This window comes from Meira miltonrushii (genome assembly GCF_003144205.1).
Source record: "Meira miltonrushii strain MCA 3882 unplaced genomic scaffold FA14scaffold_5, whole genome shotgun sequence".
In the NCBI taxonomy this organism is placed as follows: Eukaryota; Fungi; Basidiomycota; class Exobasidiomycetes; order Exobasidiales; family Brachybasidiaceae; genus Meira; species Meira miltonrushii.
In genome coordinates, this window is record NW_020289947.1 from 1,260,288 (window position 1) to 1,273,998 (window position 13,711).

Consider the following 13,711-nt stretch of genomic DNA (forward strand, 5'->3'; position numbering starts at 1 on the left):
TGTTCTACCCGTCCATAGAGTTGAAGAAGAAGATTCTTGCCCTTTCCATTGTGTCAATCATGCATGCAGAGTAGATAATCAAAGACTGTCAGATGGACTTTCAACGGTGCGATGATGGTTATTTTGGGATAGTCCGTTGGACATGAAAGTGAGTGTATGCATTGGGTCAAGCCTGTCAAATGAGAAGGACGTGCAACATGTCATTTACACGTTGGTTCTGAAATTAACTTTCCACATATGTTGTACCCGTCCATAGAGTTGAAGAAAAGATTCTTGCCCTTTCCATTGTGTCAATCATGCATGCAGAGTAGATAATCAAAGACTGTCAGATGAACTTTCAACGGTGCGATGATGGTTATCTTGGGATAGACCGTTGGACATGAAAGAGAGTGTATGCATTGAGAAGCGAAGGAAGCGTGACAGGGCATAATCCACCGACTTGTCCTCTCTGCCGGCGCGGCGCCTCAGCCTTTTGTGCTTTTGCTTACGTGACATATCAATCTACGAGAAAGAACGATATGATCGACATGGCGTCATTCTTGCCAGCATATACATTTGCCCCTCACCTGTACCTGTCAAAATTGCCATCGTTTAGCGTTGTGTGTCTTTAAGGCTTGCAATTGAGCAGCATGACTGTTGTTATTTGAGAGGCATCACTTGAAGTTGCAATGAAGGTCTTGTTTTCGACATCATCATCGACGTCAAGGCCATAATCTGCAAAAAGTTATTCTACATGGTAGCTTTGTGTTGGATAAAGAAGATTTTCATTGCAATCCTTCTCTCAATATTTAGACTACAGTCTCTTCTTGACTTTGTACTTCCCATGAACAAAATTGATCGATCCTGATAATAGTAGCAGTTTACTAACGATCGAGAGGAAGAAAGTTACCAACAATTGCATAAGGAATGCCCCAAGCATCACGTCGAATCGTGAAAGAGAAACAGCAAGATAGATATTCATCCTCGATGGCTTTTGGCGCTTCAATGCCTTCTTCGATTATGGAATGCGTTTGATCGGCTTTGTTTGCTGTTGCAGTGTTCTCTTTCGCCAGATCACATCGTACATTCGTTGATTTTGACTCTTGATTCGTTAAAGACGACGTTCTGGTCATTCCGACCACTGGAGTTGCATTGTTTGAGATAGATGTGCTCAAAGTCCCACTTCTGCTATTCTTCTTTCTTTGATTTGTACGTAAAATGCAACTTGTCAGCACTGCTTTTTGACCGGGATCAAAGCAGACCGCACCATACTTTTCCCAGTAATTTACTGCACTTTCTTCTTGCATCAATTCATAAATCGTACAACATCCTTCACGTAGTTCATCAAAGTTTACGCCTACCAAATCGGCGAATTCTTTATTACCTTTGTAGATTTCACCTGTCCTTCTCCAAAGACAAGCAGGTATCCCTTGTGTTGAAAAGACGCGATCATAATCTAACAAAAGACGCTCGAAAGCCTCTTCGATGAAGATCAGATCAACATTTGTCAACCTCTGAGCCACTGCTCGAAAAGCGGGTCGAAAGATCGAAATTGGCTTCAATATCCTTCTTCTGCTAGATTGTGAACAATTTTGTTCCATCCACCTATTCAATCGAGCATATCCATTGACATGATTGTATGGTCGCAAAAGGCCTGCATCCAATTTCGCTTGAATCACACGTCCTAATCGTTCGTCTCGCGTTCCATCCTTTTGATCAGCTGCGGTCAAAAAGAATGTATCTGCTTTATTGGCACCAGCGACGAGAACTGACGTATCCGCTAAGCTTGCTCGGCGATCCCTATTACGGTGCAAGGCTTGCGTTGCCTGGACACCCGTTCCTGTATTTGAACCGTTTGTTGCGTTAACTTCATCAGTTTGTCCAACATCGCTTTGATCGATTTCATCCCGTTTCCCGGCCAGGTTTGACGATAATGATTGATTTTGATTCATAGGGTTCGATGCTGGCATAGGAGTTGAAGGCATGCCATTCTGACCATCTAGCGATTCAAGAAATTCGCTCAAGATGTTATATTCATTACCACCTGCTGCATCCCCGTTGGCTGAATATCCGTTTCCTGCACCTGCAAGGTCCCCTCCTCCCAAGCCTAAGAAGCTTGCTCCTCCTAGCATAGACGCTGCTGCCCAATTTGGCGTCACAGACGGTATAGCGCTATTCATCATTTCATTCGGTAAAGCCATACGCATTTGTGGTAATTGTTGAAGACCATTTCCGACGTCAATTGGTGTCATACTTCCGCCGTTCAGCATTGGATCTGCTCCATTCGTACTGCCTCCCAATACGTTCACAATTGCAGATGGAGGTAAGGGTTGAGCATTTGGTCGATTTGATCCTTGTCGATTTGGAGATGGATTTACTAAAGGTTTAGAAGTTGGAGTTGAATTATTACTGATAATACTACTACTCCTTCGGGCTGCATTAGAAGAGGAAGCGTTTCGATTGGTTGTTTCGTCGTGACAAAGATGTCCTATATCACGTTTGATACTGCATCCAAGTTTTGAATTATAAGTTAATCATATGCTATCCACATTTAGTCATTTTATACTCACCATCTTTTGCATGGCCTTCCATCATCGCATGTCATATGACTTCTTCTACAATAAATGCAAGCCATTCCCACTTTTCTGCGTTTATTGTTCGATTGTGTATCATTATTTGTTAATTTTGACGAAGAAGCAACTTGCGATGTTTTATGATTACCTCCTTTGGATGATGAAGACGTGATTGTATGATGATTATTTGATTCTGCTTTTGTACTTGCAGCCATGATTGTTGTTATAGTGGATGATGATTGTTAATACATCATCATATCATTCTTACCATTTCCGCTTATTTGAGAGTTGAAAAAGTCGCGGGGATATTTGCAATCATGCATACAACGCGTCAAGTTACATTACAATGTAATACATTATCATTCATTGCCCTTAATGCCCCGGTGGAAAAGTTTAACTTGTGCATGCATGGGGGGTGTACCTGATTATGTTTTGCGCAGCGCACGTGTACAACAAGGGGAATCTCATTGCCATCATTTCATTCTATTCATCTTCCAATATCATCTTTTCTTTTCTCTTTTCAGCATATCCTTTATGATCTCCCTATAGCATCAAGAAAGATTAACAAAAATCATGAAATTCGGCAAATCGTATATGGAAACTTTGGCAAGTCCCTCTTTTCCAAAAGAATGGCGGGAAGGCGCAATCGAATATAAACAATTAAAGAAATTGATTAATGGCGTAGTTGCTGAACTTGAATCTTTAGGTTTAGGAGCAGATGTCTTACGTGATCTGATTGTTCCAAATGGTGAGCAAGATCTCGAAAGCGAAGTCAAAAGTGGCTCGGACGAAGATGAACCTTTGGAAAGGTTACAAGATGATAATGAACAAGTAAATAGTAGAGATAAACCCGCATTAAACATTCTTGACGTTTACGATCGGCCTTCGGATACATCTATGGACAGAAACGAAAATAATTCTTCTAATTCAATCAATCATTATCGACATCTACAACGAGGAGATTCATCTTCACACGACATCAGTCTCGGTAGTAGCGCGGATGATTGCGATGAATGCGCCAAAGATTTACTCCGTCATACTTCCAAGAATCAACATACAGATTCACCTGCAGCTGATTGGGTTGCGCATATTGCACATGCTAAACATTCGAGGGCACGTAGACGGTCAAGTCGTAGAGAAAAGTCACCTCTGAATGAGAGGGAGGACAAAAGCAATAATTCGCAATTCCTTGATGCAAATCCCACAAAATTTCTTCGACCATCGACAGCTCAAAGCGCCCCGTTATCTACTTCTTTTGATGGGTCTGCCATTCATTCAGATACGTATCCTGGTCAAATAACAAGTGGAGATGATAGCGGTCAGCCGGCGGATCACCGACCACCAAATCGTATGGGAAAAAAACAACTGGAAGAATTACGAAGACGATACAGCTCGGTAGATGGCATGCATTCTTATCGTGCTAGCAACGTGAGTGCAAACAGCAAAGCGAAAGATCGTGTACACGATTGGGGTGGTCATGCGTGGCGAGAACGTGCATCTTTGCCGATCAAAGCGAATGATGGAATAACTGCGCAAAAGAAGACATCGGGAAAAGGACATGTGAAACGATGGGTGATGGGCAAGGATGGCAGAAGAGCTAGAGCAGAATACGAATTAGGAGGTACGAGTGAAAAGCCAGTTCCTCGGATTCGGTTGTATGTTGAATCACCCATTCAATCTGATGATGAGGTTGATGATGGCGGTGAAGCTGATTCGGAAGGTGAAAGTGAAGATGACGCAATTGAATCAGATAAGGAAGTAGAGAATGATGATGATAATGCCGCAAGGTTCACGGAACTAGGTAACTCACCTCGTGGTAGTATTGGATCAAGTACGATCAAACCTTTGCAAGGACATCCAAGATCGCCAATCATAAGATCAACGAACGAAAACGGCGGAAAGAAACGGGTACGCACGCGTGAGATCATCATTCCTTTAAATGCGGACACTGAATTCCTTGATACATTAACGGGAGCTTTGAGTAATCTTTCTTCTTTGCAAGAAACACAAAGAAAAGAGTTTCAACGAAGCACGGAAGCTCTTTGTAGTGCTGTATCCAAAGTTGCAAGTCCATACGGAAACAAGAATGATTTGTATGCATGGCGTGAAATTTTCTCATTATGGTGCGAATTGCAAATCTTTGAATCCCAACGTGAAAAGGATCGTGGAGAGTTGAGCGTTGATGAAACGGAAGCAAGACTTAAAAAGTTTGCAGAAGAATTGGCAAAACGTGGATGGAATACTGAAGCTTTTGCGATGGAAGCAAGTCAAAAGGAATTGAAAGGAGATGCCTCTGTCCAAAAGAAGAAAGGCAAATTTGCCGGCAAGTTGACAAAATGGAAAAGTGAAAATAACAAAACTACTGCAGGGGCATTGCCGATGAAGGATGCTAAAAGTATTGCTGCTTTGGAAGATTTCATTAAGCTTAATTTGGCCCTTTTGGATGTGAAAAAGTTCCAAAGGGTCAACATAGAAGCGGCACGGAAAATATTGAAGAAGCACGATAAACGGACAGCATTAACGGCAAGTAGCGACTTAGGCATTTTTGTCGAACATGAAGAAAGGATGAGAAAAGCTGCTGCTTCTGCTGCTGCTGGAGTGGGAATTTCAAGTTTGGTCAATATACCAGAACAAAGTGTTGCTTCCAATCATGCCATCATCTCTTCTCATGGAGCTTCTACTCATCCATCATTGGCTGCTCTTTTGCCTTCTTCAACTTCAGCTCTCATGTCAGCCTCTTTGCCGCACATCCTCCTTTCACTCATGACGACCGAGCTTTTACCAATCCTTCCTAGCATTGACGATTACAGTTGCGCAATCTGTACAGGTGTTGCATGGAGACCGATCAAATTGGACTGTGGTCATTTGTTCTGCATTCGTTGTTTGGTAAAGTTGCAAAAGCAAGGAAAGAATGATTGTCCGATGTGTCGTGCGCCGGGTGCGGTCGGATCGGCAGATGAGAGAAACATGGATGCGGAAATGGTGGATTATTTACGTGATTGGTTTCCAAAAGAAGTGGATGAAAAGGATAAAGAGAACGAAAGGGATCGTCACAAAGAAGAGATGTTAGAATTGGGTCTAGCATTAGAAAATGAGAAATGCAACATCATGTGATAGAATACTATTCTTTCTTTGTTGCATATTATTGTCACGTTATTCGGATGGACTACAAGATTATCCGATCCTGCTCGAAATGGTTGTGTTTGTATTAATGGAATATTCATGGATGCTCTTGATTGGTGTGTGATCAAAATTACTGCGGTTAAACAACACAGGATGTCATCACCGAAGTCGAATTAGCAGTGTTACTTTTCAGCACTGCCTTTCATAATTTATCCTTTCGTGTTTGTTGTACCTATTATACGATGGTCAATTGCTTATCTTCAACATGTTCTCAAGATGAAGTTACTCATGGGGATGAATGATGTTATCATTACAAGCGTTGAGCCAATGAAATGTTCGGGCAACGTTTGCTGCAGCTATAACTATTAACAAATCGACACTGCTCTAACGCCTTTGTGATGTAAAAATGCTATTCAATGCATTACACCGCTGTTGGATAAATATAGTTACTATGTATGCAAGCCTCTCCTCCAGATCTAAATGCAAGCAAGAATGAAATCTTACGCGCGCGCGTGTGTGTGTGTGTGTGTGTGTGCTGCAGCACTGCATGCCGACTGCATCTTGACATAATGTAAAAACGGAACGGAAATACCCTTGATAGCCATCACGGCAGTGTTTTATCGTAATCAAATTTTGAGATAAACTTAAAAACACTGCAATTTTGCCTCGCCAGCTCAAAAGCGGGTTTATCACGCGTTAGGCAGTGTAAAGCAGGAAAAAGAGAAGAGAAAAAAAAATGCAATTCTGTTTGACAAAGAATGGTATAAAGCAGGAAGGACCATTTAAGAGGTGGAGTCCAGTTTGAGTCTTTAATCTCTTTGTTTCTTGGTCACCATCACCATAGAAAGGCAAGTCTGCTTCTTTTTGCTTCTTCTTCCTTTTTTCCACGCTCTGAATGCTTATCAGTATTCGGTAACGCCATTTTCTCGGCCCGAAAGAAATCGGTGGAGCTCTTGATGGCTTCTACAGAAGATCGAACGAATACTTTGGATAGTACATATAAAGATCTAAGCAAAAGCAGAGGAGAGAATTCAATCAGTACCCAAAACCAAGAGAGACTTTCGAATGACGATATAACACAACCTCATCCTTTGGCAGAAAGTCTGTCAAAGGTGAATAGATTCGAAAGCAAACGTTCAAACGAATCTAGATCGGCCAATAATGGAACTTCACCTTCGGAAGGATCAGGTTATGAGGATATGGAAAAAGTGCCAAGTAGCGGTCAGCATTCATCGGCAGACGAAAGAAGAGTAGAAGGAAGTCAAAGCAACGTTGAAACTCAGCATGATGGTTTAAAGCGGAGACAATCAACTATTTCCAATATGGCAGTCAAAGCTCGCAAATCCGTGCCAAGTTTCTTGAAACCAAAAAAAGGCTTCCTTCGATGGTGCAGTTGCATTGCTACGTTTAGCAAGCAACATTTGAATTTTTATCGAATTCATCTATTGGTATTCACCTTCACACCTTTGATCTTTGCTGGAATCTTTTATGCTTCAAATACGAACCAGATTGCATTCATCGATTGTTTGTTCCTTTGCGTTTCTGCGATGACTGTTACAGGATTAGCAACGATTAACGTTAGCACTTCGACAGCATGGCAACAAGCTATCCTATTCTTTTTGATGGCTATCGGCAATATCACCGCTGTTTCCGTCACGATGATCTGGATCAGAAGACACTTTTTTCGTGTCAAATTTGATACGATTATCAGAAGGAGCGCAAAAGCTCGTCAACGAATGAACGATGTTGAATTTGCACATCAAAAGCAAAAGCGAAAAGAACTGATCAGGTTGCAAAGGCTGCTTGGGTTGAGAAAGAGAGGCAATGATACCGCAAACGAAGAGGAGGTCGATCTGCAGCATTTACACAATAAAGCAAATAAAAGGAACAAATTAACTCCTCGCAGTAGTGCTTCGACTGATGAACTCGCCGAAGCAGAATTAAAAGCCGAAAGAGCAGCTCGAAAGAAGGAACGTCAGCGTAAGAAACAACAAGGTCCTTTACGTGCAGATATGATCAGAAGAATGGATCAACCTGCCGTTCTTATCAATCCTATGGGAGCGATTTCGCATAAAATTGGTGAACCGGAAAGGGGAACGGAAACGGGAATTGATGCATCAAATGGCGGCAACGGTGGCGGTATCTTAAATACAAACGGAAGCGGAGATGACAATGGTATCACGGATGGTGAAGCGAGTGTAAATGTACCAAATATACGCATTGCAGAACCCAGCCTTTCACCTGCGCATTTACGTCGAGCTTCAATCATCGATTCCTCTCAAACTCAACAATCGCCATCTGGACGACAATCTCCCGAAAGTTTGATCGAAGAAGAGGGAGAAAGGATGCACTCCGATATTCGATCGAGGAATGGAGAGGATGATGTGCCTCTCGAGTCAAGCGGCGGAGCAAGTAGCCCAAAGAATACGCCAAATAGTGCTGATGCAATACGATCACAAATGCGAACCAGATTCGCTGACAATCATCAAAATGCTGACATTCTGCAACGTTCACGAGGGGAGTCCGATCCACCTTTACCGTTGCACTACGTCCATCACCGTCATGGATCAGAAATTCATTCTACTAGACCAACTCATTTACGAACGGATATGTTTCCTCGCGCTCAAACGATCGAATTTGCTGAACCTCCTTTGCAACCACATGCCCATTCCTCAAGTAGTGCAGCAGCAAGATCAAGTTCCATCGCCAATCCGCTTAGCCCTAATAATCATTCGTTCGGTAGTAATGATCATACATTGCGCTATCGTACTCCGACTATCGGTAACGAATTCGAACGTACACCTACTATGATCACTCAACGGTCAGGTACATACGGCGGTCAACGAAGAATAGGCGCAAACGGGATTCCAATCACACGAACGCATACTAGCTCGAAAGAGAGAGGTTTTGGAGGTTTTCCAACACCGATCGAATTAGCAGGAGCAGCAATCAAACGTGCTCTGCCACAGGTGCAAGAACGATTCAAACGGTCTACAACTATCCCACGAACAGCAACTTTTATTTCCGTTCAGTCGATGGGCGAAAGTGGCTTGGATGGTGGTATAACAAGGTCGGCGCCTTATCTCACTTTTGACGCCACCGTTTCTCGAAATTCACGTTTTCATCAATTGACCGAAGCTCAACGTGATGAGTTGGGTGGCGTAGAGTATCGTGCGATCGATATGTTGGCAAAGCTACTTCCGATCTATTGGTTCGGGGTGAACATTTTTATGATCATCTTAGTCGCACCATGGCTAGCAAGCAGCGGAGCCCAAAAGGTACATGATGTTATCGCTTCACAAGGTGTTAATGCGCCAAATACCACCTGGTTTTGGTTCTTTCAAGTGATCTCAGCGTACAGCAATACCGGACTGTCTTTGATTGATACAAGTATGATAAATTTGAACGATCAATATCTCATGTTGATCCCAATCGCAATTTTGATCTTGTTCGGCAATACAGCATTTCCGATCGTACTACGATTTATGATTTGGATCTTATCTCTATGCGTTCCGAAAAAAAGTAGAACATACGAAACTTTACGATTTTTACTGGATCATCCAAGAAGATGTTTCGTTTACCTCTTTCCTTCTGCGCAAACTTGGTTTTTGTTTGCCATCTTGTTGGTTCTCAATTGTTTTGATTGGATTATGTTTCAAGTTTTGGATTTGGGTAATGAAACAATTGAAGCATGGACCGTTGGCGTTCGGATCTTTGATGGATTATTTCAATCTATCGCAGTCCGTGCAGCTGGATTTCAAATTATCAGTTTATTACAATTAGCACCTGCGGTTCAGTTTTTATACATCATCATGATGTATATTTCAGCTTATCCTGTTGCGATGTCAGTTCGAAATACGAACGTGTACGAGGAAAGATCTTTGGGTATCTTTAACGAATCTGTACCGGGCGAGCAAGATGAGCCTGAAATGGGCGGACCTCGTGTTTGGGGAACATATCTTGCTGCACATGCACGTCGTCAATTGGCATTTGACATGTGGTGGTTAGGATTTGCACTTTGGCTGGTTTGCATCATTGAAAGGGAAAACATTCAAGACCCTACAACCGATGGATGGTTTACCGTCTTTTCGTGCTTGTTCGAATTAACGTCCGCTTATGGTACTGTTGGTTTGAGTACCGGAACACCGGTTGATGATTTCAGCTTATCAGGTCGCTTCCATACACTGTCAAAATTGGTGGTGATTGCGGTAATGTTGCGCGGTCGTCATCGCGGTTTACCAGTAGCAATCGATCGAGCTGTCTTACTTCCAAATGAACTGGAAGTCGAAGATGATGCGCAAGAGCGTGCTTACACGATCGATGAGGACGGCTTTATTCAGACTAGATCTTCTTATCATTTTGGAAATGATGACAATCCTGTGCGCCCCGTTCAACATACATGAAATGATCATGAAATGTAACAACTCTTTTTTTTCTCTTCATTACAGGTTACATTGTACTTTAGCTATACCTTATTATATCATATATCGAATGCCAGGGTGTCGATCACCCAGACGAGCGAATTCCTCATTGGACAAATGTTCTAGATTCCAAAATGCTCTTGCTTCGTCATCGGTCAAGGGTTTAATCTGATGATGAAGTTTGACTTCATTTTCTTCTTCCTCTCGAACTTGGGCTGGATAAACTTGCATCGCTGAAGCCAAGATGGATGGATCGATGGATTTGATAGGAAACTTTTTCTCTCTCTTGTGATTCTCGAACCACAATACCAACGTCAACAAAGAAGCAGAAACAATTGCGATGACTATACAAATCAATCCCGCTAAATGAGCATGCCAAAACAAAGGGGCATCAGTTGGAGGAAACAGATTAACACTGATTAACGTTGCAGACGTGTGGCTCAATAGACAAAGAGCCAAAGTCGCCATCTTTGTGTATTGCGGTCCGATATTTCCGGCGCACCACACTGTGATTAAGGTATTGCAAGGACCACTGAAGCCGGCGATTAGATACATTGCACCATAAGTAACGCTTTTCGAATGAATATCGAAAAAGATCAAAAATTGGCCAATGGTGATCAACGACAAACACGGCAAAAGCAATGAAGATCTCATCCCTTTTCGATCTGCCAAAACTGCACAGATTAGCATGATGAAAACGGAAAGTGCTAATGGACCAGCGCTTAGAAGGTTAATCTTTGCACCTTCATAACCCATCTCTTTGATGATCATTGGACCGAAATTGGCGATATTACTACTTGCTACTTGACTTGAGGCAGCAGTGATAGAATAAAGGTAAATCTTTAATTCGGTAAACGGGCGTAAAACTTGATGCCAAGTGAAATCATTCAACCTACGAAGAGGTCCAGATTGACGATGTAGATGAGAGATCCACATCTTCCTCTGAAAAGGTTGCAAAACAGGAAATGAACTTGGTCGACAATCTTGAAGGATTTTGACCAGACACGGTACCCGACTTTTTCCTCTCTGTATTTGTCTCTCTCCATTCGTCTTAAAGCGGTCTCCATCTTGTTCGACAAGATTCGGCAAAAGCCAATATCCCGGAAAAGAGATCAGAATCGTTGTGAGACCTTCAACGCAAAACATCCATTGCCAACCTTGCAAGCCGTCCATTCCGTCTAATTGATAGAATCCAGCCGTAACACAAGCACCTATTAAGCCAGAAATTGGTGATGCAAGATGGAGTAACATCAATCTAGTTGCAATCTTTTCCATTGGATACCAACTGGCAAATAAGATTGTTATACAAGGCGAAAGTGAACCTTCAAACATTCCCAATAATAATCGTCCAAGTGCCATCTGGGTGAAATTGGTACAAAATGTGAGACAAAACGTTGTCACACCACACCAAAGTACAGTAGTGGGTATCAAGCGTCTAGGTCGTAATTGTGCTAGAAAGATTCCCGAGATATAATGGAGGATCAAATAGCAAGGAAAGTATATCGATAAGAGGCCGGCAAATTGGTTCCCTTTCAAATGCAAATCCGCATCAAAATCTCTTGCATGCGCTTGACCGAGGTTATGCTTATCCAATTGTGAAAAGAAATAGACAGTCACTGCAAACGGTAAGAGGCGAACGTCTATTCTGCGCAGTATTTGACCATAAAGAGATCTTGTGAGGTCATCTTTTTCTTCATCATGGACTCGGATATCTTCCTTGAAGGACAACGAATCATCTTTTTTGGTTGTTGTATTCAGGTCAATTTCGCGAAAATCGTTCTCGTTTTCTATTTTTTCTGGTGAAGGCGGATGAACCAATGTTGATACACCGTCACTCGTATTCATCTTCCTCAAATGATTTTGGTCTTTAACAATCGTGGAAACCATATCAAATGGTACCTTTTGTTCAACAAAATAAGTGGGTCAAAATCTGACGAAAAAGAGGAAATACATGTGTGCATTTATAGATCTATGGGGTCGCCAATCCAGTCTCGTACCCGGGTGATCATCTCTCATCCTCTCGACATCGCCCCTTTTCGTACGCCTCATTTTGATGAACCGCGAACACGTTGGCATATACATATGATCGCGAAGGTGCATTTGCTCGAGATTTGTTCTTTGTGCACGGGTCTTGGCATCATCCGTGCATTAAGAACGTTTGCCCCGCTCGACCAACACAACAGATACACTTGAATCAAGCACTGAATGCTACTTGATGAAACGTGTACAATGCACTGCCTTGAAAGGCATTCGGAACTTCATCCATCCTGATCTCAATCCGCGCAACTGAATCGTATACCAGAAGCGCGGCGCAGCATAGCATATAGGCTGAATACCTGCACTGAAATGAATTCACCATACAACTCTCGCCGAACGATTTGTATATCCGTTCCCTATCCTGTCCAAAGAGCCTTCTTTTACGTTTTCGTCGAATGAACGATGCTCGTCTGCGTTCAAACAAGATGTCCGCGGGATGCACAAAATAAGAAAGAGCAAGAATGATGAATCGGCTCTATGGATAGGTCGAACATATGGCGAACGTCAGTTTCGGGGTCAGATGTGTAAATGACATGTTGCGCTTGCTACTCATTTAGCAGACTTGACCCAACAAGTTGGTCTCGACATGTCACTACTGTAAGATTCGCTTGCACTAAATCAATCCCCCATTTCGCATCTGCCAGCAAACGGTCGCATGAATTTGGAAAAACTGCCGCAGTATATACACTCGAAATAAGTCCGTCTCTTCAATAAATACTCGAATTCCCTCGCCAAGCTCTTTGTCCAGTTCTCAATGCATACACTCACTTTCATGTCCAACGGACTATCAGAATGAACTCTATGGACGGGTAGAACATATGTCGAGAGTTATTTTCAGGAACAACGTATAAATGACATGTTGCACGTCCTTCTCATTTGACAGGCTTGACCCAATGCATACACTCACTTTCATGTCCAACGGACTATCAGAAAATAACCATCATCGCACCGTTGAAAGTCCATCTGACAGTCTTTGATTATCTACTCTGCATGCATGATTGACACAATGGAAAGGGCAAGAATCTTCTTCTTCAACTCTATGGACGGGTAGAACATATGTGGAAAGTTATTTTCAGAACCAAAGTATAAATGACATGTTGCACGTCCTTCTCATCTGACAGGCCTGACCCAATAAATCAGCCTCGATATCTCACTATTGCAAGGCTCGTTTGCTGAATTCCTTTTCGATATCATATCTGCCAGCACACACAATTGCATGAATTTGACAAGTTTGCAGAATGTATGCACCTAAGAGAGGTCTGTCTTTTGTATAAATACTCGGATTCCCTTTTCAAATTCATCCCAGAACCACCACCCACTTCCACACGCTCTCCCTTCGCAAAAAGGCGCCCATCTGACTCCGTTCTGAGCATCGATGTTTCCCTAAGCTGGATGAAAGCATCGTGCAACAAGCTCGACAGATGGTGAAGGGTAAGGGTCTTGCTTTCTCTGCTTTTTCTTCTCACTCTTTCCCCTTTTCCCCTCACACGCTACTCCCCTCTTAAAAGTCGCCCATCTGACTCCGTTCCTTGAACTTGATGCTCCTGAATCTGGGCGAGTGATTTCCCATGGATGGAC

General features: G+C 42.6%; 4 protein-coding genes across 4 annotated transcripts; 2 read left to right on the forward strand and 2 right to left on the reverse strand.

The window, feature by feature from the left end:
• Positions 1 to 863: 863 nt before the first annotated feature.
• On the reverse strand, positions 864 to 2,767 carry FA14DRAFT_182311 (uncharacterized protein; the record flags this gene model as incomplete). Its single annotated transcript, XM_025501197.1, has 2 exons — positions 864 to 2,484; positions 2,550 to 2,767. The coding sequence occupies 2 exons, from the start codon at positions 2,765 to 2,767 to the stop codon at positions 864 to 866; spliced, it is 1,839 nt and encodes a 612-aa protein (XP_025352707.1).
• A 261-nt stretch (positions 2,768 to 3,028) lies between these two features.
• FA14DRAFT_162526 (uncharacterized protein) lies at positions 3,029 to 6,166 on the forward strand. Its single transcript, XM_025499649.1, has one exon. The coding sequence runs from the start codon at positions 3,126 to 3,128 to the stop codon at positions 5,664 to 5,666; it is 2,541 nt and encodes an 846-aa protein (XP_025352708.1). The 5' UTR covers positions 3,029 to 3,125; the 3' UTR covers positions 5,667 to 6,166.
• An 831-nt stretch (positions 6,167 to 6,997) lies between these two features.
• On the forward strand, positions 6,998 to 10,078 carry FA14DRAFT_127218 (uncharacterized protein; the record flags this gene model as incomplete). Its single annotated transcript, XM_025496784.1, has 2 exons — positions 6,998 to 7,580; positions 7,632 to 10,078. The coding sequence occupies 2 exons, from the start codon at positions 6,998 to 7,000 to the stop codon at positions 10,076 to 10,078; spliced, it is 3,030 nt and encodes a 1,009-aa protein (XP_025352709.1).
• Positions 10,079 to 10,159: 81 nt separating this feature from the next.
• Positions 10,160 to 11,770, reverse strand: FA14DRAFT_112110 (MFS general substrate transporter; the record flags this gene model as incomplete). Its single annotated transcript, XM_025495970.1, has 3 exons — positions 10,160 to 10,235; positions 10,371 to 10,988; positions 11,103 to 11,770. Coding segments are annotated over 3 exons (1,362 nt in total), but the record flags the coding sequence as incomplete, so codon positions are not given.
• Positions 11,771 to 13,711: the final 1,941 nt, after the last annotated feature.

Bases quoted from the DNA above. Each gene is read 5' to 3' on its own strand.
- FA14DRAFT_162526 (XM_025499649.1), top strand. From the start codon at position 3,126: ATGAAATTCGGCAAATCGTATATGGAAACTTTGGCAAGTCCCTCTTTT.